This window comes from Pagrus major, chromosome 22 (genome assembly GCF_040436345.1).
Source record: "Pagrus major chromosome 22, Pma_NU_1.0".
Taxonomy (NCBI): domain Eukaryota; kingdom Metazoa; phylum Chordata; class Actinopteri; order Spariformes; family Sparidae; genus Pagrus; species Pagrus major.
In genome coordinates this window covers 1,158,193-1,186,145 of record NC_133236.1, presented here as the reverse complement: position 1 = coordinate 1,186,145, position 27,953 = coordinate 1,158,193, and the positions used below count along the sequence as shown (strand labels likewise).

General features: G+C 40.2%; 1 protein-coding gene across 2 annotated transcripts; it reads left to right on the top strand.

Moving 5' to 3' along the window:
* Positions 1-106: 106 nt before the first annotated feature.
* On the top strand, positions 107-27,206 carry dse (dermatan sulfate epimerase). 2 transcript variants are annotated; one of them, XM_073492744.1, is made up of 6 exons: positions 107-192; positions 2,431-2,905; positions 9,762-10,015; positions 18,923-19,162; positions 21,772-21,979; positions 23,781-27,206. In XM_073492744.1, exons 2-6 carry the CDS (start codon positions 2,475-2,477, stop codon positions 25,525-25,527), a joined length of 2,880 nt encoding a protein of 959 aa, XP_073348845.1. In that variant the 5' UTR covers positions 107-192; positions 2,431-2,474; the 3' UTR covers positions 25,528-27,206. The 2 variants fall into 2 exon arrangements, with proteins under 2 accessions (XP_073348845.1, XP_073348846.1); XM_073492745.1 differs by lacking the exons at positions 107-192; positions 2,431-2,905 and adding an exon at positions 4,431-4,758.
* The last annotated feature ends 747 nt before the right edge of the window (positions 27,207-27,953 follow it).

Genomic DNA, 27,953 nt, shown 5'->3' with positions numbered 1-27,953 from the left:
CTGCCTGCTGCCCCTCCTCGTCCTGCAGCGTGACGCGGCTCCGCTCACATTCTTTCCCCCTCTCTGCCTGCTCCGTCCCCACCGCTCACTTCTCAACCCTATTGATAATCTGTCTCCGTTCATCCGCTGTGTTGGGAAGATATGACGGTTGTGACGAAGGGAATACGGATTTGTGAGCGTCGCTTCTGACAGGTAACGTAACGGCCTTTTCCTTCACTGCTGCCTGTGTTTCAGTGGTCGTCAGAAACAAGGCGACTTCTGTGCGCACTGCTGGATCATCAATACCATCGATGACTGATTGTACTGTAACAGTTCACCTACATGTTTGGCTGAGAGGAAGTTCTACCTCTCAAACAGACGCTGTCTCATATGAGACTGATAGAGCCGAAAGACTGAATCAACAAAAAGTTAGCAAAGAAGTTGGAAAAGTAAATGTAGGATGTTCCGATTGAGCAGAAGAGGCATCAGTGTCTGAGGGAGGGGAGCCTTTTATGGGTCACACCAGAACAACCTCTGCTGTTATGACACAGTGAATCACTCTGTTAACTATTAACACTGTTTAAATAGCACGTTAAATTTGTGTATGTTTACAGTGACCACACAACTGCATTTAGTTGTATTTTTTTTACAAAATAGTAGTCCCAACAGAAATGTGACTGCTGCCGCAGGCCTACTGCATCAAACGAGTCCAAGTAACACAACCTGAGTGTGACTGAGACAGACTCACTGCAGCAGTCTACAGCACACCAGGACCCTGAGCTCATGGCCACTATTTCTTCAGGGACTTTTGGGGCTTTTAACAAGAGACATGTTTAGCAATAAATTCGGGGTGGGTATTGTAACACATATCAAAGGATCAGTAAACAGGATTCTGACAAAGTATTGGATACAAACAAAACTTCTGATACTTTACACGTTCTGATCCTCTACAGGCCCTACAGATACAGAGAATGTTGAGGTTTGGCACTCGGCCCTAACTTAGCATTTCATTTTGGCGTTGTGGAGACACCTTTAAACTCACACATTTACACCTTCATTTGAAGAAAGATCATTTTTGGCCTGAAATTAACAGTGAATTTCGTTTTCCACTAATCTGTTAATTGTTCTTCCAATTGATTAACTGAATGGGGCGGGGGTGGGGGAGTTAGTGTTTGTAAAACTCTAGCTACCCCCTGGTTGTAAGTACCAATAAAAATACATCACAGTGATACTATTGCAGATTTTAAAAGGTGCCATGAGGTTTCTTCAAAATCACTTTTGAGTAGCTCAGACCTACAAGTCCTTACAAAAGTATCATCCATTGAATGTCCTGACTGTGTATGCATATATGTCTGATATCTGCCAATATGACAACTTTTACTCTCTAATATCATCATTAACGTCAACCAAAAACATCCAGTATTGGTCCAGCTGTAGTTGAATGTAGTGAAAAAGTCTAAAGGAAGTACGTGTTTATGTCCTATTCTGGTTTACAGGGGTTCTCTTTGAAAACAGAGCCTTAGCTCCTGATACGGGTCAAGACTTTGTGTGATACATTAGTCCAGAGCTGTCCTGATGGTAATGTCTTGGCCACCATCTTCATGTTCACCACAGAGGAATGTGACTCCTCAACAGGTCAAAGTCATGCTCATGTCCCTCAGTCTTGTTCTCATTTTATCAGCTTACATTATTAAGTAAAGTGCTATATGAATAAAGTTCATTGTTATGTCCCAACTTGAGCTTTCCTTGTTTGTCAAACACAACACAAAAACACATGAACACCCAGGACAGCTCACTGTGTAAGAACGGACTCCAGTCTAGACGCTGTTTAAATCACTACCAAAGGCTTTTCCACCAGGCCTTTGCCAAGAGCTCCACTAAGGTCATGGAATTTACTCTCATGTTCAGAGCAGAGACGGAGGGCCAACTCCTGCTGTTCTATGGAGTAAAGCAGTTTGGTTTAGAGGCTGTTTCAGTTGACCAGAGTAATGTTACTGCAGTAATGGGCCATTTATGACCTCCAGGCCTGCTCGTCTGGCCATCTGGGTGTGCGTGGCTAGACTTGTCTGACAACAGCAACTCAGAAATAAATCTTGGGGAGTGAATGTTAGGTAACACAGCGTGCAGAGGTGTAATACAACCTTCACATTTGGCTGCTAGTTGGAAGTGGTGAGTGTAGATTTTTTGGGAGAAGTTTATCATCATATTCTTGGTAAGATCATTTTTGAGAATTTGTATATTATCTAAGTTTTAAAAGGACTGACTCCTATCACTTATCAGACGTAACTGTGCCGTTCAACAATGACCTACAACAGTATGGAAAGCCTGCATCATCAGGACTACAGCTGTATCTAATTATTCAAGGAATGCAGGGCTTTTGTAAGAAAAGGCTGTGCAGAATATGGGCTGGCTTTCTCAAATCCTTTTCTTCCCTCCATTTCTCCCTCTCAGCTGAGCTCCTTCGGCTATGTCACAGTCCCCTCTTTGATGAGACCATGAGAACCCACACCCGCGGGGCCCCCACAGTCTTCTTCTTAAGTCTGCTGTGGCCCCTGGTCTCTTCGGTGGTGGTGGCAGCAGCAGTGGAAGTGGACCCCAGCAGAGGAATCCCCTTCATGGGAGGCAACTACAATGGTCATCCCATGCTGTACTTCAGTCAGGGGGATGTGGAGGAGATGCAGTATGCAGCCACAGGGACTCATCGGGACATGGCGAGGAGGATCCGCGAGGCTGGTGAAACCATGCTGGAGCACCCTGAGGAGTACCTGCCCCCCTGGAGCCCCGCAGAGTTCAGCGCCCGCTGGAACGAGGTGTATGGAAACAACCTGGGTGTGCTGTCCATGTTCTGCCTGCTGTACCCACACAGGGCCGGGGCTGTCGACCTCGCCAAGGACTATATGGAGAGAATGGCGGCTCAGCCTAGTTGGTACATTTTCTGTCTTTTTATTACTTCATCTATTTTGACACAATGAGATATAAAAGGAAAAGGTCAGTCATTTTCTACTATAGGTCCACCGATTAATCAGTTTGGCTGATTAATCAGCGCTGAAAGGACATTTTACAAACTATCGTTATCGGCTGAACTTGACTACGATAGTTCCCGATGGCTGCTCAGCCTCCACCGATCGCGGGGGAGTACGTCACCATTGTGCATGGAGGACATTATTTGAAGGCCACTTCTGCTGAAAAAACCTAAATCCTCTCAGTCTCCCTCTCCCTCTTAATCTAAAGTAGACAAATTGACACAGACAGGTAACTGCTGTACGTTAACGTTAGATATGCAGCAGCTATACATGAGACTAAGAGAAACGTTACATCAGAGATATTTTTTTCATAAAGTAATTCTCCACTCCATGACATACCTTCCACGCATTACTCTGGCGACAGGGTTAGAAAATGTGGGCTGATGTTAAATCTTTGTGGTCCCGGGGTAACATTAAACGTTTTTATTCAAGTCATATCTAGTCTTGCATAGCCAGACCGCTCTCATCTGACCCGTTTTACTTTATCTAGTCTTTAATATATAACGCAACACCATCACCTTGTCCCCGATAGGGACAGGACACTGAAGGCAGCCAGCCAGGCAGGAACAGAAACCATTCTGTTAACGTTACGTTACTTAATTCTGTACTTACCAATGTGGCGTTCTCTCTTCCAAATAATCCAGCCACGTTACTATCCATCCATTCATCACACACTTTAGGATCCTCCTTACCCCGGGAATATGCACAAGTAATCCTGGCCGGTTCAGCCACAGAACAGCTCATCGTCCATTGTAAAGAGAGCAGATTCTAACAATGTAATCCACTAAACCACATGTTTCCAGATCTTGTGTCTGGATGTCAAACAGACAGCTACTGCTAGCTTTACTCCTCAAATTAAAGACTGAAGTTACTCTAACTATTTTACTAATGTTTCACTGTAACTTTTCACTGAGAGGGTGGGAGGGACTAGGGGGACAGAGAGAGAGAGAGCCCTAATGTTCAGTTCAACAGTTCTGATAAAGTTAATACCAAAGATTGTTCAATTTCGAGATCCCAAATTGATTTGAAAAGACCATATTTACCCGCCTGCGACTTGGATTACACCGGACAAGCTGTATGGAGCAGTTTTATGTTTAGTTTGGGGTTTTTTCAGTTGTTTTTGTGCAAGTCCCCATCTACTTCAATTTTTTTAAGAGAATGTTACAATGCTGTTTTGTTGTGAAGCTCCAGAAATTTTGCAGACTACAAATTTTCACCCGCCTTTCCATCAGCATGGGGGTGAGTAGATAGTGACGGCTTTTTTTTGTGAACTGTTCCTTTAAGGCAATAGTCTGCTCATTGTGAAAAATTCTACATAAGAAAGGTTGAGGATTGACTTCCTTTATGTCTAGTTTTAAATAACTAAAGGAAGTACGTGTTTATGTGTTCTAAATAACTTAAATAACCTAAATAGAAATAACTTCAGAGTTTAAAGACGTTGTGCATCACCTAGGTATTAATGTAAAATCCTCCTTTCTAGGCTTTCTAGTCAGTCCGACCCTCAGAGTGTTCTCATTGTTGTCTGTGGGTGGAGCTCTGGTAAAGATGCATTGTAGTCTGATAAGTTAGTGGTCCAGGAAATATGTTTAGCAGCTGTTTGCTGCCCTCCCCCCGATGAAAGGAAATGAAATATTCAGATGTGAGCTGAATAGCTCTCTACAGTGGCCTGAACTGAGACTGAAGCTCAGGGTCTAGGTGACCAGACAGGAATTGACTCCACTCTGCCCTAATTTTCAAAAATGTCTGGATTTTACAGGTATGCATGATACGGATGTTTCTCAGCTGATCCAGATAACTGTGGCTGATTCTGATAGGACAAAAGATAGATTTCACATTTTTGCCTACAGTTATTAAATCTATCAAAGCACTTTGGCTTCATATTATTAGCTCTATTTAGCTCTAGTAATTTTGTTATTGGCGGATTGCTGTTAATAGAAATGTTTCATTATCAGGCCAATAATTTGTCAAATGATTTGTTTTTTGGGACATTTTCAACAAGTGAATGTTGCATGAGTGCTTAGAATATTGGTTTGTATTGGTTTTGAACTGTAGCCTACTTCCTCTTTGTAAGCTAATTGATGGCATTTAGGAAACACTTTTAGATGGTCTACTCTAATAACTCAGTCTTGGATATTTATACAACTTAGTAAACATGAACTGTATATAAGACTGCAAATTAAACAACAAGAAACATCATTTTACCTGAGAAATACTGCCAAACGGTCTTTGGTTCTGATAGATGAATGATGTTGATTCAAACAAAAGTGTGAAAAAAAGAAAATCCTCAAAAGACGACAACTACAGTAATGGAGTTCTAGATTCTCCTCACTCTTCTTATCTTTGAAGAATTTCACTAAAACCACATCTTTCTGGGGGTTTTGCTTGCTTGTTTCTCTGTGCTGTGTACAGCAGTAATAGATCAGTAATATCCATTTTCCTAAGCTACGAACACGGCTGGAGTGCGCAGTGCATGCTTGGCACCACTGCTCACATAATTGTTATTGTTGATCAGTGAAGAAACTCAAATAATTCTCGTTTTAGTGATTGTTCTTGGCGTGGACCACCCTTTATAATATTCCCTGAAGCACTACAGTCTCGTAGATTTTAATCACAGTTATATACGAATTAAATCATGGGATTCTGTTGGATCCTTTGGAAACATCCTGACCATACGTTGTTCTGTCAGAAGCACAGTCATAAAGTCAGCTGAATCCATCCATTTAGTCCATGTTTGGACAATCCTCGGTTTTTCAGGGTCAACATGGCTGAACATCATGCAGGCATCAGCCATCGACGGTGCTTCCTCATGTCCCTAACAATTTGATTAAGCTCAATGAACATTAGTTCTGCCTGGCAAATGCAAAGTGACTGAGAAGTGGATCAGAACCATTCATGACTTCACAAGCCATTGGCCTTCCACAGCTTTTATTGTAAAGACCAAAGGAAATGATGCTCAGAGAATGGTTGTACCTGTTTCTGCCTTCCTTGTTCTTGTATGACCAGTACTGTATCATGGCTAGTGTTAGGTAATGTTAGCAGACTAACATTTTTTGATCAAACAGTCGTGACATGATGAAAACAGGGCTATCATTTCCCCATCTTCCATTCATCATTCATCATTCACAACAAAAAAATGCAGTTTATCATTTAAGGAAAGTGGCCTCAAGGATGGAAGTACCAAAACATAACAAAAAGCTTGTGAATTAATCAGGAAAGTGATGAAATGGGAATTGAATTGAATTGAAAAACAGTGATAAACTGTGAATTGATTTGATAAAACTTGATGACATTCTATTTAAAAGAGTTGCTCTGATAATCAGCTGGGCTGGGTTAATGTTTACCATTCATCATTCTCAACACCCAACTGACATTTATCGTTTACAGCGTGCGATTTTTGGTAAATTCCAAATCACGCTCACTCAGTAAACTGCTCGATGCTCACCTTTTTCTGTCTACAAAGTGCCATGTGATGGACTCAAGCGCCAGTCAATGCATTTTCTGCAAAATTTTAGTTTATGTAGGATCAATTCTTTCACCTTCTCCTCTCGATTTGCTGCTGCCATTTCAAGAAAGCTCACAAACAGTCCAGACCCACAAGTTTAGAGCCAAAAGTTTGATCAGTTCGTCAGTGGATGTTTGATTGACATTTTGGGTGGTTTATCACATTAGTTGACAGTTTATCACTTTGTCATACATTTATCACTTTCATCATTAATTTGTCTGCATTTTCATCACTTCTATTTTTGCCAATTGTGTTTTGTTACTTCCATCCTTGAGGTCACTTTCCTTAAATGATAAACAGCATTTTTGTGTTGTGAATGATGAATGGAAGATGGGGGGAATTGGGCTCATTCCTGTTCTGGCCTGTACTGTATGTTGCAATACTCCATAATGCATTTTCATTGCCTTAATTTTTTACACAATACTGTAGAATTTAATGTGGCTATCCACTGACTACATACACCCTTTGTAGTGCGATTTTGTATCCTTTGTTCTTTTCCAGTAATCTAGCCCGTCTAGCCATTTTCTTCTTTGTTGATGTTAATAAAGTTTCGACAGATTTTTTAAGATTTGATCATTTTGGCATCAAATAGAATTTCTACCAATGTATTCTCCTGTCTGAAAATAGTATGAGAGAAACAGAATATAAAGACTGAATTGGTCCACTTCTACACAAGAGTGACATGTTACTTTGCTTAAAGTATGAACAACTAACTAGTCATCAAACAGATTCTTTGTTCCTCTGTTAGACTGAATGTAACAGCAGCAGATGAGTGTGTTAATCTTGAAGTGAATCACAAATTTACTAAATGTTTTGACTGAACTCTGGGACTATTCGCTCTCTCTTACAGGTACTCCCCCCTCTTTCTTCATCTTCCATGTGGAGGGAGTAAAGGGGGGGTCAAGCAGCTTAATCCCTCTCATTTTGTTGCATGGCTGCTGTGTTGCCTCCAGCCATTGAACAGGAGGAAGGGGATTTTCCAGCAGCTACTTTCTAGGGGGTTTAGTCTGTGTGGTATTAGTGTAATTTGCAGGACGTTTTTCACAATAGCAGTATGTGAGCCACAGTGCAGAAATGTGAAGCCACTGAGCATGTGTTTTCACATCTTAAGAACACACTGTGAGTTTTCTCCTTGGCCACACTTTTATTGTGGTCACTGAACCTCAGAGGGTTTGTGCAGAGTGGCTCCAGGAATCAGTCAGCTGCAGTTTTCATGACCTTCAATTATGTCTCCGACAACTCCAGGAACCTCGTTCCGATGGAGAACTTCTGCTCTGTGGCATACTGGTGCCTGAGTGTTCTTTTTTCCTTTTTACACACTCTGTGCACACATACAGTAGTGAGATGTAGTGTGCTTTGGCATCGTTCAATATACAGCCAACAGTGACTCAGAATTCATTTTACTACAGTCTTCCTTTTTGCCATATGGGCAAACTACAACATAAAGAAGCTTCTTAATCCATCTGGTGTTCATTTGCATGACCAGACAGGAAGTGATTTTCAAATAAACCTTAACTGCCACTTTACATGTGGAAACCATGTATTACCAACATCAAATAGATGAATCTGTCCAAACATTTTTGATTGATTTCATTTTAGTCAGTCAGCATGGATTCTGTTCTATATTATTACAAAATACCCTTCCGTCCCTCCCCACCCATCCATGTATCGTTGATTGACCGAGTTAATGGAGCAGCTTAGCGTTTTAGGAGTTAAGGTCTATAGAGAGCTGAAGTGAAACCAAACCAGATGTAAGAGTAACCTCATTTAAAAATCACAGTGGCATTTGGAAGATTACACAAATTACAAGATTTAGCCATATAACACAGCCATCCTCTATAGTTTGTTTTTGTTCACACTATTCATCAAGTAAAAAAAATAATTTGCAATTTTGAAATATTAACGTGTGCTGTTGAATTTATTGAACATGAAATTAAATGGCACTGATAAAGTGTTTAAAGGATGTCAGAGCAAAACACGGCATTATCCAACAGTCACATTCAAAATAACTAAAACTGCATTAATGAACTTCATGATACATTCAGGTGCATCACGTAAAAGCTTAAATCTACATCACTTGGCACAGCAAAGCGCGTGAGCACCGACAGAGACTTAATGGTGAATTTAAGTGTAATTTGTGAACTCAGAGATTTATATTGAATGGCCACAAAGGTTGTTAAAACAGGACATTTTCATTTTTTTCTTATTTTCCTTTGTTGAAATACACAGGCCTACATCTGTCATTATTGTCTTCTTCTGTGTATTCTCCACACCATTTTTAGTAATTGCTAAATCATCATTCAAGAAATCAGTGGCTATTTCAGACCATGGACAATTTAGCAGCTTTTATTGAGCACCATTTCCCATGAGCCTAAGACTGTTGCAAGTTAAAAGTAACCAGATACACAAACTGTCAAGTAGTGAGCTAGGCGAATGGACAGGGGGGTCTGAATGGTGTTTTTTATAGCAGAGATTACAGCTCAGAAGTTGTATAGAGCAGGGGTGGATATTGTAGTTGTGGGCTGCATAAATTCATTTTTATGGGAGCTGAAGTTTTTTGAATGCTAACAAATGAATCGTTGCTTAAGATCATCAAGATTTCAACCTCTAATATGAAGTGCTGAAGCAAATACTAAAATTAATATCCATCATGGATAGAACCCTGACAACGTGTTTCACTTGAACCTTTTAGAGATGACATCATGACTTTAGTGCTCTGTTAGATTTTAACTAAATCTGTGTGTATATGTCAGCATTGAGGCAACTAGTAGTTTAGACTACAGCACTTGGTTTCGTCACCACATCTGAGGCTTGTTTCTCTTTCATTAAAGTGAGCAGAATATTTACAGAACACCTTTCACTGTTTTACAACACAAACACTTTGCACTCCTTAAATTCACAGACATCAGCATTCTCAGATCTTAGCGCCTGTAAATCAGCAAAGAATTTGCACACACTACACTTTTAATGTCTCCCTGTAAGTTGAAGTTTATTGGTAAGCAATGGTGAAGCTGTAATTGTGGTGTAAAATGCTACTTAGCATCTTTATTTTGCTTTCAAAGTGAATTAATGTTTTATAGCTGTGTTAAAGATAATTAAAAGGCAAAGAAAAAGGCTTGTTCATGACAAACCATTTGCCAGGACTTCATTTAAAGAGTGAAAATGTCCCACCTGCTTACCATTGAATGTTAGTTTCCATGTACCCCACATATGTTTGATGCCTTGCATAAAACTTTGTGTTGCTGTTTGAATTGCAGGTTGGTCAAAGATGCACCCTGGGATGAAGTCCCTTTGGCACACTCTTTAGTTGGGTTTGCCACCGCATATGACTTCCTGTATGAGTACTTGGACAAGGGCCAGCAGGAGCGTTTCATCCAGGTGATTGGCAATGCGTCACGCCTCATGTATGAGAAGTCCTACGTCCGAGGCTGGGGGTTCCAGTACCTGCACAACCACCAGCCCACCAACTGTGTTGCTCTGCTCACAGGAAGCCTTGTTTACATGACCCAAGGTTAGTAAATAAGGATTCAAGTCTTTGTAATGTGTACATGTTTTTGGCCTTGTGGTGATGAAGAGAATGTTGGTCAATATTTATGTCCAATACTTTGGTCAAGAGCAAGAAATCTCTCAGCCTGTGACTGTCATGTAATTTGATAAGATATTCATAGTCCCCAGGATGTTTCCAGGGGGTGTGTTTACTCTTAATGCAAAGCCATTTTCACCATGCATTACTCACGTGAGTTTGATTGCAGGATCATTTGCATTTATTTGTAGTACTCGTGCAAGTTTTTGTTCACCCCAAACAGTCACGTTAACCCTAAGCTAGCGAGCAACAGTGCGCATCGAGGGCGTGTGTGTCAGTGTGTTTGAATTCAGTCAAGCCTCTCAATGAATTCAGCACTCACCAGTGGCTCTGGTTCTTTCTCTTCTTCTCTCCCTCTCCTCTGTAAATTCATTGACATTGAGTACATTTCCCCTCCAGCTTCAGTCCGCAGTCAACATTACAGTACACCTGACAGGCCAACTCCACAGACTGCTACTGCAGTCAGGTTGATAAACAGGAGTGAGGATGAATCCACTTTTTAATCCCAGAATATTAAAAGTTATCTCCGAGCACTACTCTCGTTGTAAAACAGCTCTGGATCAGAGAAGAATCCAGTGTGAGCCCAGGTGTTTATTCCTCCAGAAGCTCTGGCTCTGCATCCGACTCTTTCCTCTAGAACTGGCCGACTCTTAACAATGGCCCTGCTCCTCGCTCCACCTGGCCCTCCCCGCAGAACAATCGGCAAAGCCCAGCCATCATGAAAGCTGAATATTTGAACTTCTATTATAATCTTACACAGCAGCCTCTCAGCTCATGGTGATGTAAAACACACTTGACTGTGGACACTGACACCTGTCTTCCAGCAGCTTCTAATTCATTGCAGACTTGCTTTTTGGTGGTTTTTGGTTGACTCTTTACATCCTGACCAGTTTTCTCTCAGCAGCAGGTGATGTTTGTGTTTTGTGGCAGTGACACAAGTGTACCATGTACTTTATACCTGCAAACAGTTGTCTGTACAGTTGATCTTTGGACCTGTAACTGCTATGAACTGGCTCCAAGTGACATTCCTGTCTTTTTCAAATCAATAATGGGCTCTTTCAGAAAATTTCAACCAATGTTCAACACTCCACAGCCCAAAGATTTTCAGTATAGAATGTTATGAAACATTGTGATGCTGGAGCCTGTGAATAGTTGTTATTTTTACTTGAAAAATTCATTTAAAAAAAAAATGAAAAAATCATTTTAGTCATTTTTCTTTTCTTTTTTTTTTTTTTAAAAAAAGAAAAATTACTAAAATGATTCATCATTTTTCAGAATAGTTGTTTGTTAATTGTCTGTTGATTACTAACAGATCTAAAGGTTAGTTTGACTTCACTTTGTGAAAATAATTTAAGTCCTTAAACCATGTATCACCGATCAGCCACAACATTAAAACCACTGACAGGTGACGTGAATAACATTGATCATCTCGTAACAATGCCATGTTCTTCTGAGAATCCTTGGGTCCTGGCATCTGTGTGGATGCCTTGACACACACCACCCATTCAAACATTGTTGTGGACCAAGTACATCCCCTGCAAACTGCTCAGGAATGGCTGGAGGGACATGAAAAAGAGCCCAAGGCCCCTCCAAATTCCCCACATCCCAATCCGATTGACCATCTGTGGGACATGCTGGAACAATTTTGATCCATGGAGGCCCCACCCTGCAACATACAGGACCCAAAGGATTCACTACAAACGTCCCAGTGCCAGACACCAAAGGACATCCCCAGAGGAACGATTTTGTAGACTGTTATATAATGCAAAGATGCTGAATTTCCTCTGGTATCCGTCAGGCTATTTGACACTATTTCCTGTTGAAATTATTAATTAGTTCCAGAAACATCTGCAGATTAATTAATCATGCAAATAGTTGTTAATTGCAACACTAATTTCCAGTTTAGTATAATGTTTTATAGAAAATGTAATCTTTCTACAGAATCACGTTAAATCTTGGCCTTCCGTTAAAATTAATGTATCAGAAATGTGTGTATTACTTATTTCTCTTTTTTCTTTTGTTACATTATGTTTAACGTATTTTGATGTTTTGTCCCCTAATTTATGACTGAAACTGGTTTGCACGGTGAGATTTGCTCAAGAGAGAAACTTTGATTGGAATTTCAGTGTAGTCTGCCTGAGGTTAATTGCTACTCTAAACTCTTTGTAATTGTTCTCCAGATGAAGTTCTCCACATAACTCACACACATTCTGTATTATGGTTTGGTCCTTATCTTCACTAGCATTTTCCTTGTGAAACCTTATTCACTGCATAAAGTTTCTTGAAGCTGCAACATCCTGCACTAAATAATGTGTGCAGCAGCAGAGAAAGGCCATCAGAACTTGAAAAGCCTGCAGTACAGCTTGCTTTGCTTCGGATTGGGATTTGATTTCTGGTACAAAAGATCCAGTCCTGATGTGAACTAAATGGCAGCTGGCTTACAGAGAACCAAAGTAGTCACAGTGGTTTTATTTGAGGTTTTTTTGGTAGGACAACAACAGACACAAAGCTCTGTGAACATTCTGGAGAGTTATAGCCTGACCTATTTTTGCTTTGTTTCATTTTGTGTTGATCCAAGGGAAAAGTGAGTTTCCTCCAGCTCCGTGTTGCCTTGGGAAGAGATTGTGCTCAGGCACTGCTTGGTTGCTTTGTTTATGACTGATTGTATTTGTTTAAAGACTGCTTTACAGCCGGCCCTGTGCAAGATGATAGTCCATACCTATCTGGAGTGAGAAAATAGCCTCTTGAAAGACTGCTAACACATGATGTATTTGCAATGATAAAAAAGCCACTCTCATTTTAGCTGCAGCCTCTCTCGGGTGTCACGTGTTATACTGTGCAGAAGCCTGACTGCATTCCATTTTCATATATGCGTCATTCATTTCCTGTGCAAAGGGATGACATAACGTTCAAATATTATTCTGTCAAGATGGCTGTGATCAATGGAAAGTTTCCAATAAGCACAGCCAGAAATGAAGAACAAACACTGTCTTCTTCATCGACACAAACATGAAGCCCAGTGCTGACATTTTTTCGACAAAGTAGTAGTTAGTTTTTCATTACTTTGTGCCCAATAATAACATGCTCTGAACAAGCCACTCACTGAAATAAGAAATATGCGTACTATCTATATGAGTTTGGCTCCTGGGACATTCTGACAGACATGGTTTAGATAGCCAGATAAGAAGGCAGCAGCAGCTTAGAGAAGTGAATTCCAGATACATGTGTTTGCTTGTTGGTGCCTTGAGGCTAAATGTTTGATTGAACAGAACTGTGCATAGTTCATCTATGGTGAACATCTGTCATCTCCTCTGTCTGTCACATATCGCTCTCACTGGCCACACACAGTATGATGTCTGCCAGAGTGATGCATGACTTACTAAGAATGTCAATGTCAATGCTGTGGGCTCAGGTGCTTGTGATGAAACAGCTCGCCATCCTGTTTAGAAAAGTGGAAAGTCAAGTAATGATGCTATAATCTTAAGTCCCACATTCCACATTTGTAATTGAATTTAAGACTAAGAATATATCTTAATATCAAAGTTTAACAGCGGTGAAGCTCCTATTTGCTCATGCAGTGCTACGTGTAGCAACACTAGTAGTTTAGCTACCCTTCCATTAGCATTGAAGCATTGCTACTTCCAAAATTATGTAATTATGTTTCCAGTAGCAAGCTATATTTGAGTTGTTGATGCATAGCATGAGTAAATGCTCTACATTTTATTTTCTCTCAGAGCTAACAAAAACTTAAAACTAGCTAGTTAACTACAGCTATCCAAATCAAACTCATTTTCCTTTTCATTAAATCCTTGATTTAATAAGCCATTTAAAGGACCTATTTGTAATTCCCAGCCACCGCTTCAAATGAATAGGGGGCAGTATTTCCCCCCCGTCTCAGTGTTTAGGTCATTTTTCATTTGTTTCTTTGCAAATTCATTGTTGCAAGTGTTTAAAATTGTAAAGACTGAAATAATGACTACTATGGTATGTATGTATTTACCTACATATTCAACAATCTTCAGTTGCAGTTGCATTTTTTTGCTACACAGTAAATACTAAATAAAACTTTTGGAGGTAAACATTGATACTAAATTCTAAGACAGCTCATCCTATTAGTGTAACAAACACAGGTCTGTGTAAGCAGGCATACTAAGCAACCCTTGTAACCCACATTTGAGTAAAGCCAGCACAAAAGCCTTCCCAGCAGGTTGTAATGTTTGATTTCAGTTACTGTCAACACAAAAAGCCTTTCATTCATTGCTTTGTTGTTTGGTGAATGAAAAATAAAGGCTAATTACTGCAACAGTCACAAACATAAATATAAAATATAACATTTACAATAAAAACATCAATAGTATAACAAATAGTATAGCAATTATGTTTGCATTAGACTCACAAAGCTGTAAACAAAGTTTTGTGTAAACCTCTTCATCATGGGATGTGCAAAAGCTCACAGTGTAGAGAATATATGTCATGGGATGATGGTCAAAGATGTCAGCTGATGTAATGTATGGAGACAAATGCCCACTGGGGGGGCCTTGTTGATGAGACCAGCTGCAGATGAGTATGAAGGGCAGGGTGGTAATTCACCACTGGGGGTGGCTGGACTGGAATTTTAGGCCTAAAAAGACAAAGATGTGGCAGGGCAATTAGTTTAGTTCCAACACCTTGTTTTTATTACAACATGTTACAATGCCACATTGTTTTGAATATTTTTTGTAAAGCCTTCTGTACATGTGTGATATGATTAGTAGAATCTTTAATTTTAATATTACAAACAGGATTTATTCATTATTTCACTCTGATGATGACAGCACTCATTATACATAAATCACAGTACCATCTGCCCTCTTTCAGGAAGAAAGTAAGGAACAGTTGTGTACAAAACTAATGATTTTATATTGTCACATAGTGGAAAAATGGACTGTAGATAAGAAACGTGTTCATCAGACAGCCACATGGTTTTCACAGGGCACACAGTTTACAAAGTAACAACTAACTGAGATCTTCAGCCACTTTAGACTTAACTAGTCACTGTCGCTCGGTCCAAAGCTTGATGCAGCAGGATCTTCCAGCTCTGCAGGCCTGGTCATTTCCTCATATGGGTAGAAGCCAGAGCTGCTCCTTGTTCTTTCCTGGAGCAAGAATTTCATGATTTACTAACTGTACACAATATTTAACAGTGTCATTGCTACAGTTAGACACACGCCCTTGTCATGTCCTGAAGAACTATGACCAGTTTCCGCAAGTTTCCTGACTGAGGTTACTAGGGACACGATCATGGGTGATGGTATGGCTATTGGTACGTAAGAGACACCCCAAACTTATTTTGCTGACTTTGTGACCCCTCTCTACCTATAAGCATTTACAGACATTCTATAATTGTCACTTGAGACCATGGGGACCTATGGAAACTCAAACTGACAAGACAAACAATAATAAAACATGGACACTGTGAAAAGGTTCATAAGAATTTAGTGATGGTAATTTCATTATTTAAATGTAACGGTAAGTAGGACAGCAGGTTGGTGATCCTCTTATAATTAGATAAATTAGAAAATAATTAGCAGCTCCACGGTCAGTTATGTACAAGATCCTTGCAGTTGAATTTCACCAACCATGTGTGATGTGACAAACTGATGGGCGAGTCAAATAGCGTAATTAGAGAAAACACATCCCTTGACCTTTCACAGTTTTCTGAACTGCAGGGTGATGGTGCGCTAATGATTAAGACAGGCTCACTTCTCAACTCTTTAGATGGAAGAATCTGGTTGTTCAGACCCAAAACCCTGGCTTAACAGCATGGGACCAAAGATGGGCCTAAGGCCTAAGCCTGCATGCTATTAGGGAAAAAAGCAAACTAGCCACATTATCAGACTCAGCTGAAACTAGAGAGTTACTGTACATTACATGCATGTGATGTAGTTGGTCTGGTATGTGTTCCTTTTGACGTGGCTGATGATTCTCCTTTTGTTTCCCTTTTTTGTTGCATATTTGGTATTAAAGTGATTGTGTTGGTGTAGTCTAATTGTATGTTCAGCCCTGTGTCGCCACATCCCTTGGGTTTTGATGACATTGGTCTTTTTCTTTGTTCCTTCATGGTGATAGAATGGTTCTTTTTTGTTGCTAACAAGCTGCTGATGCTACTACTGGAAATATAACATGTATAATATAATCATTGTCAATGTACCTGATGTATCCCAGCAAAAATATACGTAATTTAAAAAAAAAAAAAAAAGATCTTATAAACCAACTTTAAACTACTTGTCAAACAGCAGACAAGGTTAGCAACTAGCTAGTGAAGCAAAATATTTATAATATATAGCTAAAAAGCTAGATGTTTGGAGGTTGGTGGAGCATCAAACAAAGCTAAAAATTTGTATTTTAGCTTTATATAAAAGTATAGTATAAAAGAGTATTAAAATTAGATTCATAATGTGGCTAGGGCTTCAAATTAATGATAGTTTTGGTTTACTAGATGGGAAAAAGTAGGCAACCGTTTGCTAGTAGCAATAGCCTACCATACCTACAGCTACATTGTTACCCAACTGCTGAGTGCTGACAAGCAGAATAAATTAATTTAGTTATGCATACTAATGAGTGCATTTATTCTTAGTGTGAAATATGTTGGTGTGTTAAGCAACTTTTTCTATGTGCATTGTAGTGTAGCTTTATTATTGTAATGAAGGTATAGCTTAAAATGAATAGAGCAGTTTGTAGCATCACTAGCTAGTGTTACAGTTTAACACAGTTAGTGTTAGCCAGAAACAGGGAGAATAAAATGCCATATTTTGTTATTTAGACTCGTTCATCTGTTTGCATGTGGACAACAAACTAATAAATACAGCTGTAAATCAATGATTTAACTTACTTGACCAGATTGTTGAGCATTTCTCAGGCTTTGGTAATTTAATTCATTTAAAAGTTCATAAAATGTTTTTACTTTTGAGGGAAATGACTGAAGAGTCTCAAGGCCTGTAGTGCTCTGAAGTGTATTGGACTGAGTGAGTGCTGGTGAAGCTCTGTTTGTGTAAATATGGTCTTTGTGTGTGCTGAGAGTTCCTGTTTGATGGTAAATACCTGCTCTGTGTAGGCCAGTGGTCCCCCAAGCCCAAACCAAACACTGTTAGGGACTGCTCCAGTGGGTGGACTCTGTAAGCTGGGCGGGTGCTGGCCAGTTACCACTGATGGTCCCGGGATTCCTCAAAGAACTGTGGCTGTAGTGTTTATGTGGTCACTTGTTCACATAGTAAACTCTATGTGTGCGATCCAGTGTGTGTGTCAGAGAGGGTGTATGGTGCAGTGTGCCATAGTGGTGTCATGCTTTCCGTAGTTAAAGCTAAATGTTGTGTGTGGAAGGTTTCTTTAGGTAACAGGCTTAGATGACCTTGTTTGCTGTGATGCTGTTTTTCATTCATTCCATCAGTGACATAACACATTCACTTAAAAAAAGGAATCAGGACATATGCCAGCAGAGTGGAATATGTCATAAAACAAGGGCAAACAAATTATTAGACAAAAAGATGATGACATTCAAACACATAATCCAGGCTAAAAACACAGAGTTACAGCTGGCAAATGCAGGAAGGACAACTGACAAAAAAATCACAGTGTGAATACATAAATTAAAAGGCTTATAATATAACTGGCCCATCATAAGGCCACAAGTAGACCTGACTATAATTACATTTGTGTATTCCATTAAAATAAGATGTTGCTTAGATATATTCTGATGGTGTGTATGACAGGTTTAGCCTTATTATTTCAGCTGCAACACAAATTACCTGCTTCATAGTACAGTCCTCTGGTCTCTCATTTTAGGTGCGAAATGATTCTCCATAAGCTCAACTGTTTTACAGACCCTGCTTGGAAAGAAAAACAGTACTGTGCTGTATACAACTTTCTGTCTGTAAGTTTTCTGATTTTCACAAAATGTCCTCTCCAGCATGGACATTTTCCATGGCTTGAACAGAGTAAATGACTATTGTAATTAAAGCTATACTATAGCTATACTGACAGAGTTTTTTCTTCTCTTTCTTACAATTATAATACAAGATATCTAAGATATCCCCCACACACACTCAACTTCTTACCACTCTGTTTGTCTCTGTCTACCCCAACTGGTGTGTTCAGCCATGTCTCCATCAGGCATAACATACTGCACTCCCAGTACTCATGCTGTCCACTGACAGGGCCGAGAGTTTGTCCACCTTGTTAGTTAGTTATGCTGCTATAATTGGGGCTATGGCAGCATCATAATCTTACATGACTATGTGCCTAAAGTCTGATGCGTTTCAGCTATTTGATATTTAATCTGTAAGGATTTTGACATCTGTCAGCCAATCATATTTCAGTATTACTTCCACAATATTACCAAAGGTCTGTCTGGACCAAATTATATACAAATGTGGATCTTATACTGATTATTTAGATTAGTGAGAATCTGCCATCAGGGTGTGTTGAAGATGTAGTTTCAGGCCTGAGGAAAGAAGCTGCTCTGTCTGGTGGTACGGCAGCGGATATCTCTGTATGTGTTGCCATGGCAGCAGGGTGAATAGACTGTGGCTGGGGTGGGTGTTGTGTTCTAGCATCCTTGGGCTATGTGCAGACATCTCACCGATATCACTGATGCTCTGTAGATGGTACCAATGATGTTCTGGGCGGTTTTAATCATGGACTATAGAGCCTTCCAGTCCTGGAACTAACCATGCCAGTTTGTAATGTTACCAGTCAGAATGCTTTCTACTGCTCCACTGTAAAAGTTGACAAGAACTTGGGACCTGCCAATCTCAGACTGTGTTCAAACTGAAACCATTTCAACTTCCTGTGTTGCAGGTTACCTCCAGGAGGCCTACCTGTGGACCAAGCAGGTCTTGTCCATCATGGAGAAGTCCATGGTCCTTCTGCAGGATGTGACTGATGGCTCGCTGTATGAAGGAGTGGCCTACGGGACTTACACCACCCGCTCTCTGTTTCAGTATATGTTCCTGGTGCAGCGCCACTTCGCTATCAGCCACTTTGACCACCCCTGGCTCCTTAAACACTTTGCTTTCCTGTACAGGACGATCCTGCCCGGTAACTATCACGTCATCTGCTGTGGCTTACACACATGTTCACTTTTTAGAAGCGGTGAAGTTTATGTGATCCATTTTTCTGCATTGATATACAGTATTTAGGCAGCCAAATACAGAGCAGGTCAACGATCTGTGCATAAGTGTTTACTTAACTATGAATGGCTGACTCATCCAGCTAGTCCAAAAGTTGGATACATTAGATTAGATGTGAAAATAACCTTAGGCTGCCACATTGGCACTGATATGGGGTATGCATGCGTGTAGTCATTACCTTCCTGGATGCCTTTCAAAGCTGAGCTGAGACCTGCAGGGGGTGGGGATCAGGGGGAGAGCAGCAGTGGAGGAGGGGCCCCGAGGTCAGGCTTGGACATTTCACAGCCCCCTGCCAACAGTTCTGAATTGTGGCTGGGCAGCACTGCTGCACTCAGAAAACACCTCTAATTACATCACCCAGGAGAGCCATGATTCTGGAGCCGCAATAGCAGCTTTCTACCCCCCTGTCTGTGATTGCAGACAGTTGACAGAAAGCAAATGGTGATCATAGAATAAGCCACACTAGAAAAGATTACATTTTCTTTAGAAAAATAATGTGTGCTCTCCTTTGCTAAAACATTGCAGTTGAAACAACTAAAAAGTTTAAATGTCTGTGTGAGTAACAAGTGTAAGTTAAAGTGTTAAAGGGGTAGGAATTGGGAATGCTGAAAGAAATTGCTGTTAGGTCCAATGTCAGTTGAAGTCAGTGTTTTTTGAATCAATTGTCAATAAGATTAATCAATTGAAAATGCTTTGGCTCTGATGCCGCTAACAGATATATACCTTCATGGTCAAAAGTTTTCATAAACTTGTAAAGAAAATGTATATCATGCTGTCTTGAGTTCCAATGATTTCTATAACTCTCATTTTTCTGTGATGGAATGAGTGGAACACACACTACTTTGTCACAAAACATTAATGAAGTTTGTTTCAATAATACAAATGTGACCAAATCTGCTGGGTCAAACACTGTACATACAGTAATTCTAATATGTCCCTTGGCAATTTTAACCTCAGTAAATGCTTTTGATAGCCATCCACAAGCTCCTGGCAGGCCTCTGGCTGAATTTTTAACCCCTCCTCATGACAGAATCAGTGAAGTTCAACTAAATTTGTTGCTTCCTGGCACAGACTTGTTTCTTCAGCACAGTCCACATGTTCTCAATGGGGTTCAAGTCAAGACTTTGGGAAGGCCATTCCAAAACCTCAGTTCTAGCCTGATTGTTCTGTTCCTTTACCACTTCTGATGTGTGTTTGGATCATTGTCCTGTTGGAACACCCAACTGCATCCAAGAACCAATGTTCTGCTGATGATTTTAGGTTTTCCTGAAGAATTTGGAGATAATCCTCCTTCTTCATTATTCCATTTACTTTCTTTAGAGCAGCAGATCCACAGGCAGCAGAGCCGCCCCACATCATAATACTACCAGCACCATGCTGGACAGTAGGTGTGGTGTTGTTGGGGTTAAAGGCCTCACCTTCTCTCCTCCAAACATATTGCTGCTCATTATGGTCAAGCAACTCAATTTTTGTTTCCTCTGACCACAGAGTTTTCCTCCAGGAGGATTTTTATTTGTCCATGTGATCAGCACAGCAGCCTCTCAGCTCATGTTGATGTAAAACACACTTGACTATGCACACTGACACTTGTCTTCCAGCAGCTTCTAATTCAATGCAGACTTGCTTTTTGGTGGTTTTTGGTTGACTCTTGACCTACTGACCAGTTTTCTCTCAGCAGCAGGTGATAGTTTGCATTTTCTTGCTGATCGTGGCAGTGACACAACTCTGCCATGTACATTAACGTTGCTAATACTAGCTAACATGAATGTCACTGGTACAGTACAGTATGATGGGCACATACTTAAAGTCGGAAATTTTTTTTTCATTTTGGACCAGACACATTTTTTAAATTATTGACTCACAATCATAAAAAAAATTTTGGGAAAAGAGATACTTTTACTCTGCAAGCTCTGTAGATGTATTATTTTTGAAAAATGGTTTGTCTACATAAAAATGTTATCAATATGACCTTTAAGTACAGTACTTGAGTAAATGTGTTTGGTTACATTCCATCACTGAATGTTGGAAGCACTGCTCATTTTGTCTTTCAACATTGCAAATAACCTGTGCTTAACCTGCTATAGCATTACCTTCCTTTCTGTAATTAATTTATCGAAGAGTTTGTTCATTGTTTAGCCAGTGTGTCTGTTGTCAGTTTTGAATGTTGACCAATGTGTGACTGCAATTGCATACTGTAGTTTCTAAGAACCCTCACACCACCAGAGTGAAATGTTTTCTTACATAATTACAGACGAGAGTGAATAGTGTGAACAATTTGCGCATGGTTTGGGACTGAGCTGGGTCACAGCAGAGGGGACTGAGGTTTATGTAGGTGGGGGCCACGTTTTGTGGCATTTGGTATTGTGTAGGACTTAACAAAGAATTCACATATTGGTTAAATACATGAGCACATGAGCAATTTATTTGTGTGACCATTATTTACAATATTCAGATATTTCTGGATGACAGCTGATCACCACTGAAGTTGTCCTCTCTGTGTTTTCACTGTCTCACCAGGATTTCAGCGCACTGTAGCCATTGCAGATTCCAACTACAACTGGTTCTATGGGCCGGAGAGCCAGCTGGTCTTTTTGGACCGTTATGTGTTGCGTAATGGCAGTGGAAACTGGCTGGCAGACCTGATTCATCAAAACAGGGTGATGGAAGGGCCAGGGCAGGCTGGAAAAGGCCAGCGATGGTGTACTCTCCACACAGAGTTCATCTGGTGAGCTTCTCAATTTGGTTTGATAATGTGTCATAAGAAATGACTGACAACAGTTTTTGTTTTTTTTCTGTTTACAGCTGTTATAAAAATGGAAATAACCAAAAGCTTTTCTATCTCTTGGGAAAGTACCATCAGTCTATATCAGTCTTATATCTGTAAATATGAAGATAGAGCCAGCAAGGAATTTGCATAGCTTAGCATACAGACTGGAAGCAAAAAGAAACAGCAAGCCTGACTTGGTTCAAAGTTTTAAAAATCCATCTATCAATATTTTCTGAATCTCACAAATTTACACGTATCTTGTTCGTTTAATTAAAATGGAAACTGGAAAAATGACATGTAGTGGTGAAGCCAGTTGCTGTTTTAATCTTTTGGTTTTTGTGCAGACAGGGTAGCTCTTTCCTTTGCTTCCAGGCTTTGGTCCCAGATACACCAAACCAACATCAACGATCTAGCAGAAATGAAGCCCGACTATTGCATCAGCTCATGTCACCTTTGTCTCAGCCAAAAAGCTGCACTTGAACACACTGCAAAGACTACAGCTGACGGCCAACAAACTCAAATGTTCTGCACCTGTATGAGAGGAAATAACTGTCCATACCACCAGGTGGTGGTAGTCTGTAATCATCATTCAAAAAGGGAAACTGTAAGACTTGGATATAGAAATGCTGGTATGATAAAAGTCTGCAGGACTAAAGAAACACAAACTGCTGTTATGATAAAGCCACTTTTATCCAATCATTTATACACCACTCTTGTAGGGCTGGGCAATATTGCCCTAAAATACTACAACATTTTTAGGCTATATCGTGATACACAACTTGTACCTCAAAAAGCCCTTCATTAATGCTAGGACTGCATGACAAAATCAAATATCACAACATTTTTGACCAAATACCTCATTGTCAATATTGCAACAATATTGTATGGATGACTATTGGTACTTTAACGAAATATTAACACAACGATATTTTTGATGAATAATCGTCAGTAATGTGGATATAATGACTAAGTGGGTAAAGGCAAGTATTAGAACAACTAGAACAGTCTAGGAAGTTCAGAAAAAAAACATCACTTTATTGTAATGCAGCCTTTAAAACCAGTAAAAGACAACACTGATGTCAAATCAACATATAACAATATTCAAAGTCTAAGACAATATATAGTCTCATATCACAATAAAGATATATATTATATACTGCCCAGCCCTATCCTCTTGCTAATGTAGCCACTTCTAATCAAGAACATGTCTAAAAACTTTCAAATGGCACTGGTGAAGAGGTTGAGGTGGAAAAACAACACACATATCAATCACACACAATCATGGACACTACACTGACAGGTTGAAAGGGCTTTCCCTTGTTCGTTTCTCTTCTTGTGCACTGATTTTCTTAGCTGAACAGCCAATCAGAATGATTTCTCTCAGCGACTGGCTCCGCCATAGATTCTACATGCTCAGTCTCCCAAAAAGCTGCACACAAAGGCAGACTCGTGTCAACGGTGCAGGGCAGAAACTAGGACTCACTGATGGCCCCTACATTGGCCATCATATCATATCATCAGCCAAATTACCTTGTGCTGCAGACATAAGAGAAGTATTGATCTTAACCTGTACTATTGAAACTTTAAAGTAGCAATGATACAGCTGCTCTCTCTGGGTTTTCAAAAAGCATTCTGGGAAAACATAAGGAATCACATAACTATGTTAGATGTAAATGGGGCAGGTTATTAAAATGTGGGAACACCAATAAAGAAAACCATCTAATCCATTCGATATCTGTTCTCTTATGGTATTCTGCAGGTATGACCCAAGCCTGTTTCCCAAGCCTCCATCAGATTTTGGGACATCCCAACTCCACTACTTTGAGGACTGGGGCGTGGTGACATATGGCAGTGCTTTACCTACAGGCGCCAACCACACCTTTCTCTCCTTCAAGTCAGGGAAGCTGGGGGGACGCGCCATCTTTGACATCGTTCACAGGAACAAGTACAAAGAGTGGATCAAAGGGTGGAGGAACTTCAATGCTGGGCATGAGCACCCTGATCAGAACACTTTCACTTTTGCACCTAACGGTGTCCCATTTATCACTGAGGCACTGTACGGACCCAAGTACACTTTGTTGAATAATGCAGTTTTGTTTAGCTCGGCCATGTCAGGGAGTTGCTTTAAACCATGGGCTGGACAAGTTACGGAAGCCTGTGATTCCAAGTGGTTGAAATACAAGGTGGGGCTGGCTGCTGATACCCAGGGTAGAGTAGAAGCTGCTATGGAGAGACAGGGAATGGTCTTCATCCGTGGTGAGGGACATTCGGCTTATAATCCAGAGCTGAAGATCAGGAACTTCCAAAGAAATTTACTCCTTCTTCATCCACAGCTCCTGCTCCTCGTGGACCACATCCACCTGGATCCAGACAGCCCAACAAGGGCAATGAGTGCCTTCTTTCACAACACAGAACTTCCATTCCAGGGTACAAAGATAGATGGTGTTCATGGAGCATTTGTATCACACAGGGAGGATAAGTATAAGATGTTCTGGATGGATGACACAGGCTACAGTAACAAGGGATTGGTAGGTTACTGGAATTACCCTCGAGGGTACCCGTACAATGGCTCAAACTATGTGAACGTCACAATGCCACTGAGATACCCTCACACAAGGGTGGCCTACATTTTCTTTGGACCAGGCGTGGATATACAGAGCTTCAGCCTGCGTGGCGATGACACGAGAGTGGATATTTATCTGGCCACCAAGGATCACACCTACACCATCTACCTGCTGACCGGAGAGGCCACCAGCAAGCCTCTGTTTGCCATGGTGCTGCTGGACAACAAGAAGATTGTTTTTGAGAAGGCAGCGGCTGTGATGGACAGCTCGCCTGAGGAAGTAGAGGAATACGTCAACGTGATGGAGGATAACCTCCAACACGTCAAGCCTGTCTTCCAGCAGATGGAGAGACACATCCTTGGGCGAGTTCTCAACAATGCCAGCTTCCGTAAGACTGCAGAGCGCCTCCTTCAGTTCTCCGACAAAAAGAAGACGGAGGAGGTCATTGAGAAGATGTTTGCTATGTCCAAGAAACAGGGCAAGAGTAAAGGGGGGAAGAAAGTGAACCTTGGAGAAAAGCTTTCTGAGAGTCTACCTGACATTTTTGCACAGATTGAGCTGAATGAGAAGAAGGAGAGACAGAGGACTTCAAAGCGTACATATGAGGACAGTCCAGAGGAGGGAGATGCAGAGTCAAGGGCCTTTATAGATTACACAGATGGCCGCAAAAACAGGAAGGGGGCATTTGTGAAGGGCCGCAAATTCAAGGAGGTTCACATGGTGGCAACGGCAGGGAGCGAGGGTCTCTCTAGCACAGCCTCCTACATTAGGCTGTTTCTCCTCCTGAACACTGCCACCTTCTTTCTGCTGCTGGCTGTGATACTGACTCGCTTTCAGAGGGGTCGAAGCCTGCATACGCAGAGGTGTTTCTACACCATCCTTCTGATCGACTGCTTCATCTTACTGTACCTCTACTCCTCCTGCTCTCACACACAGTGTTAACATCATGAGCTTGTGAGGGGCTGTCTCTCTAAAGATCGAATGAGCTGTTGTTAATGTTGTAAATGCACCCCACACCTCAGTCTGAGCCAGATCTTATGACAATATATTTGGGTTGCTTTTAGGAAGAAAAAAAAATCTGATATTTCGAAAAAGTTGTCACAAGTTGTGATATTTTGAGAAATAAGCTGTACATTTTCCAGAAAGAAGTTTAAATGTTAGGAGATTAAGTCATAATCATACAAGAAAAAACTCACAATAAGAAGTCTTAATGTTAGAGATGCTTCTTCAAATGTTTAATACTTTGTTGTCTGTAAAATTGTAATCTCTGTAAATATTTATATATTTTGAATTTTATCCTGTAGTATTATGACTTTTTCCCTGAAATTATTGCCCTTTACTGATAATAGAATTCATTATATTTCATAATATTAATTTTTCTTTATATTCTCAATTTTTGTATTTTTTAAGAAAGTTTTTATTTTAATATTCTGACTTTTTCTTGAAAGTACAGTATGACTAAATACTCATAATATTGTGTCTTTTATCAAGGCAAAGTCTTTCCCCTTCTGGTGGATCACCATGGGACCTTACTTCAGAAAAAATATGTATGGTAGTGAATGAAGACAGACAATTTTTTGATCCTGTTTGAATTGTTCAATAAATTACAAATGTGTTTTTCAATGTAAAAGATAATTTTTCAACTTCAGAAAGTCGCAGTTTGTCTTAAAACGAATCAAGTTTAAGACTGTGAAAATACAGAATCATAAAGACTACACGACCAACAGTCGTGTATGAGACATCATTTCATTTGACACTCACAAAACAAAAAATCATAACTAAACCTTGTAGAGTCGGTCCTGTACATTAGCTAGCTCACAGAACTGACTACCTCTCCTTTTGAATAACTGCAGCTGTCAGTAAGGCCAGACTTTTTCAGATTTTCACCTTTATCAATACTTTTTCTGTACTAAGATGGTGGCCATGTTCGTGTTGGTATTACCGTATATTATATATATTTATTGAGCCAGACAGTGTAGTTCACTGAGAGGTTTTACACTTAACTAAATGGTATTTTATTAACTCAATGACAGCGACTTTCTTGACTTGCAACATTATCTTTAAATTGGCAAACATATGTGTAATTCACATGGAATCAAAAATGTACAGTACAGTACAGTGGTCCATGTCTCCATCCATTGACTACTGTACTTTTTTTTTCTGCTATAAGGTCCCATTGGGCACAGTTGAAGGGGATGGAGTGCCTCTCTATTTTTATATTACGACTTCATTCTTTAAATATCAGATTTTTTTTCTAACAGTGACCCTAATACTCATAATATCTATTAAGATCCTAATGGGTGTTCAGGAAAAACAACTGATTCCAAATAGGAATTGATGAATTGCAGAGATGAAACCAGACCTCCTCTGATGTAATAAGCTTCTGTGGAGCTTGAGAACTGAGTCTGTGTGAAGTTTGTTCTTTGTAGTTTTCAGAGGTCATGCCTTGTATCAAAGATCTCAAGGTTAGCCACTATAATACAGTTGCCTCATCTGTACTTGAGATTTGTCTTGTCTACATAGTTCTTAGAAATACATTTAAATGTATATATGTGAAAGCAAGATATATTTTTATGGTCTCTTTTTTTTTACCATTTGTAAATAAATTTACTACATGCATAGATATGTATCCATTGTGTGATGTGTCAAGTGAATGTGTGAACTGAAAAATAAAGGAAAATATATTTATAATGCAATGGCCAAGACAAATCTACACACTGCAACTTAAACTAAAACCAACAAATTAAGAAGAGATCTTCACCACTTCGACAACACATACAGTTCATTCAGCATTTAGGTTATACACAAGGTTAAAATTATGGGGGAGTATCTGACAAATACTGTAAATTCATGGACCCTTTTCACACAAGACATTTTCAAGTTTGTCAGGACCAAAAGGACAGCTGTAAATATTAGGATTGATGGCTGTATTCCATTTACCTGCTTCTGTCTGAGGGTCCTGATGTTGTTTGTACTGGCTCACTGTCACAGCTTGAAGAGAAAAGAGCCACTCTGTTACACCAGTACTTTCCTACTATGAATAGTCAAAATGTCTGCTGTGAAAAAGCACCTAGCACTAGCCTTTACCATAATTAGGTTACACCGAAACCCCGCTGTTCCGAAAATAGACTTCCATTCTTCGTAATGGCGGGGTTTCCCATTTTTTCTAAAGACCCCGCTATTCCGAAAAGGCTATTGGGGAAACCCTAACCCTAACCCTAACCCTATTGGGAAGTAATTTGAACTTGAAAGTCAGAACAGCTGTGTTTTTGGGGGAGGGTCGGAACAGCGGTGTTTCGGAGTGGGGGTGTTTCGGAATGGAGGGGTTTCGCAATGGAGGTGTTTCAGAATGGAAGGCTGTCCCCCCA

Excerpts from the sequence above, each read along its gene's own strand:
- dse (XM_073492744.1), top strand. The coding sequence starts at position 2,475 with ATGAGAACCCACACCCGCGGGGCCCCCACAGTCTTCTTCTTAAGTCTG. Across the intron at positions 19,163-21,771 it reads GTACAGGACGATCCTGCCCG|GATTTCAGCGCACTGTAGCC; the intron begins GTAACTATCACG and ends CTGTCTCACCAG. Across the intron at positions 21,980-23,780 it reads CTCCACACAGAGTTCATCTG|GTATGACCCAAGCCTGTTTC; the intron begins GTGAGCTTCTCA and ends GGTATTCTGCAG.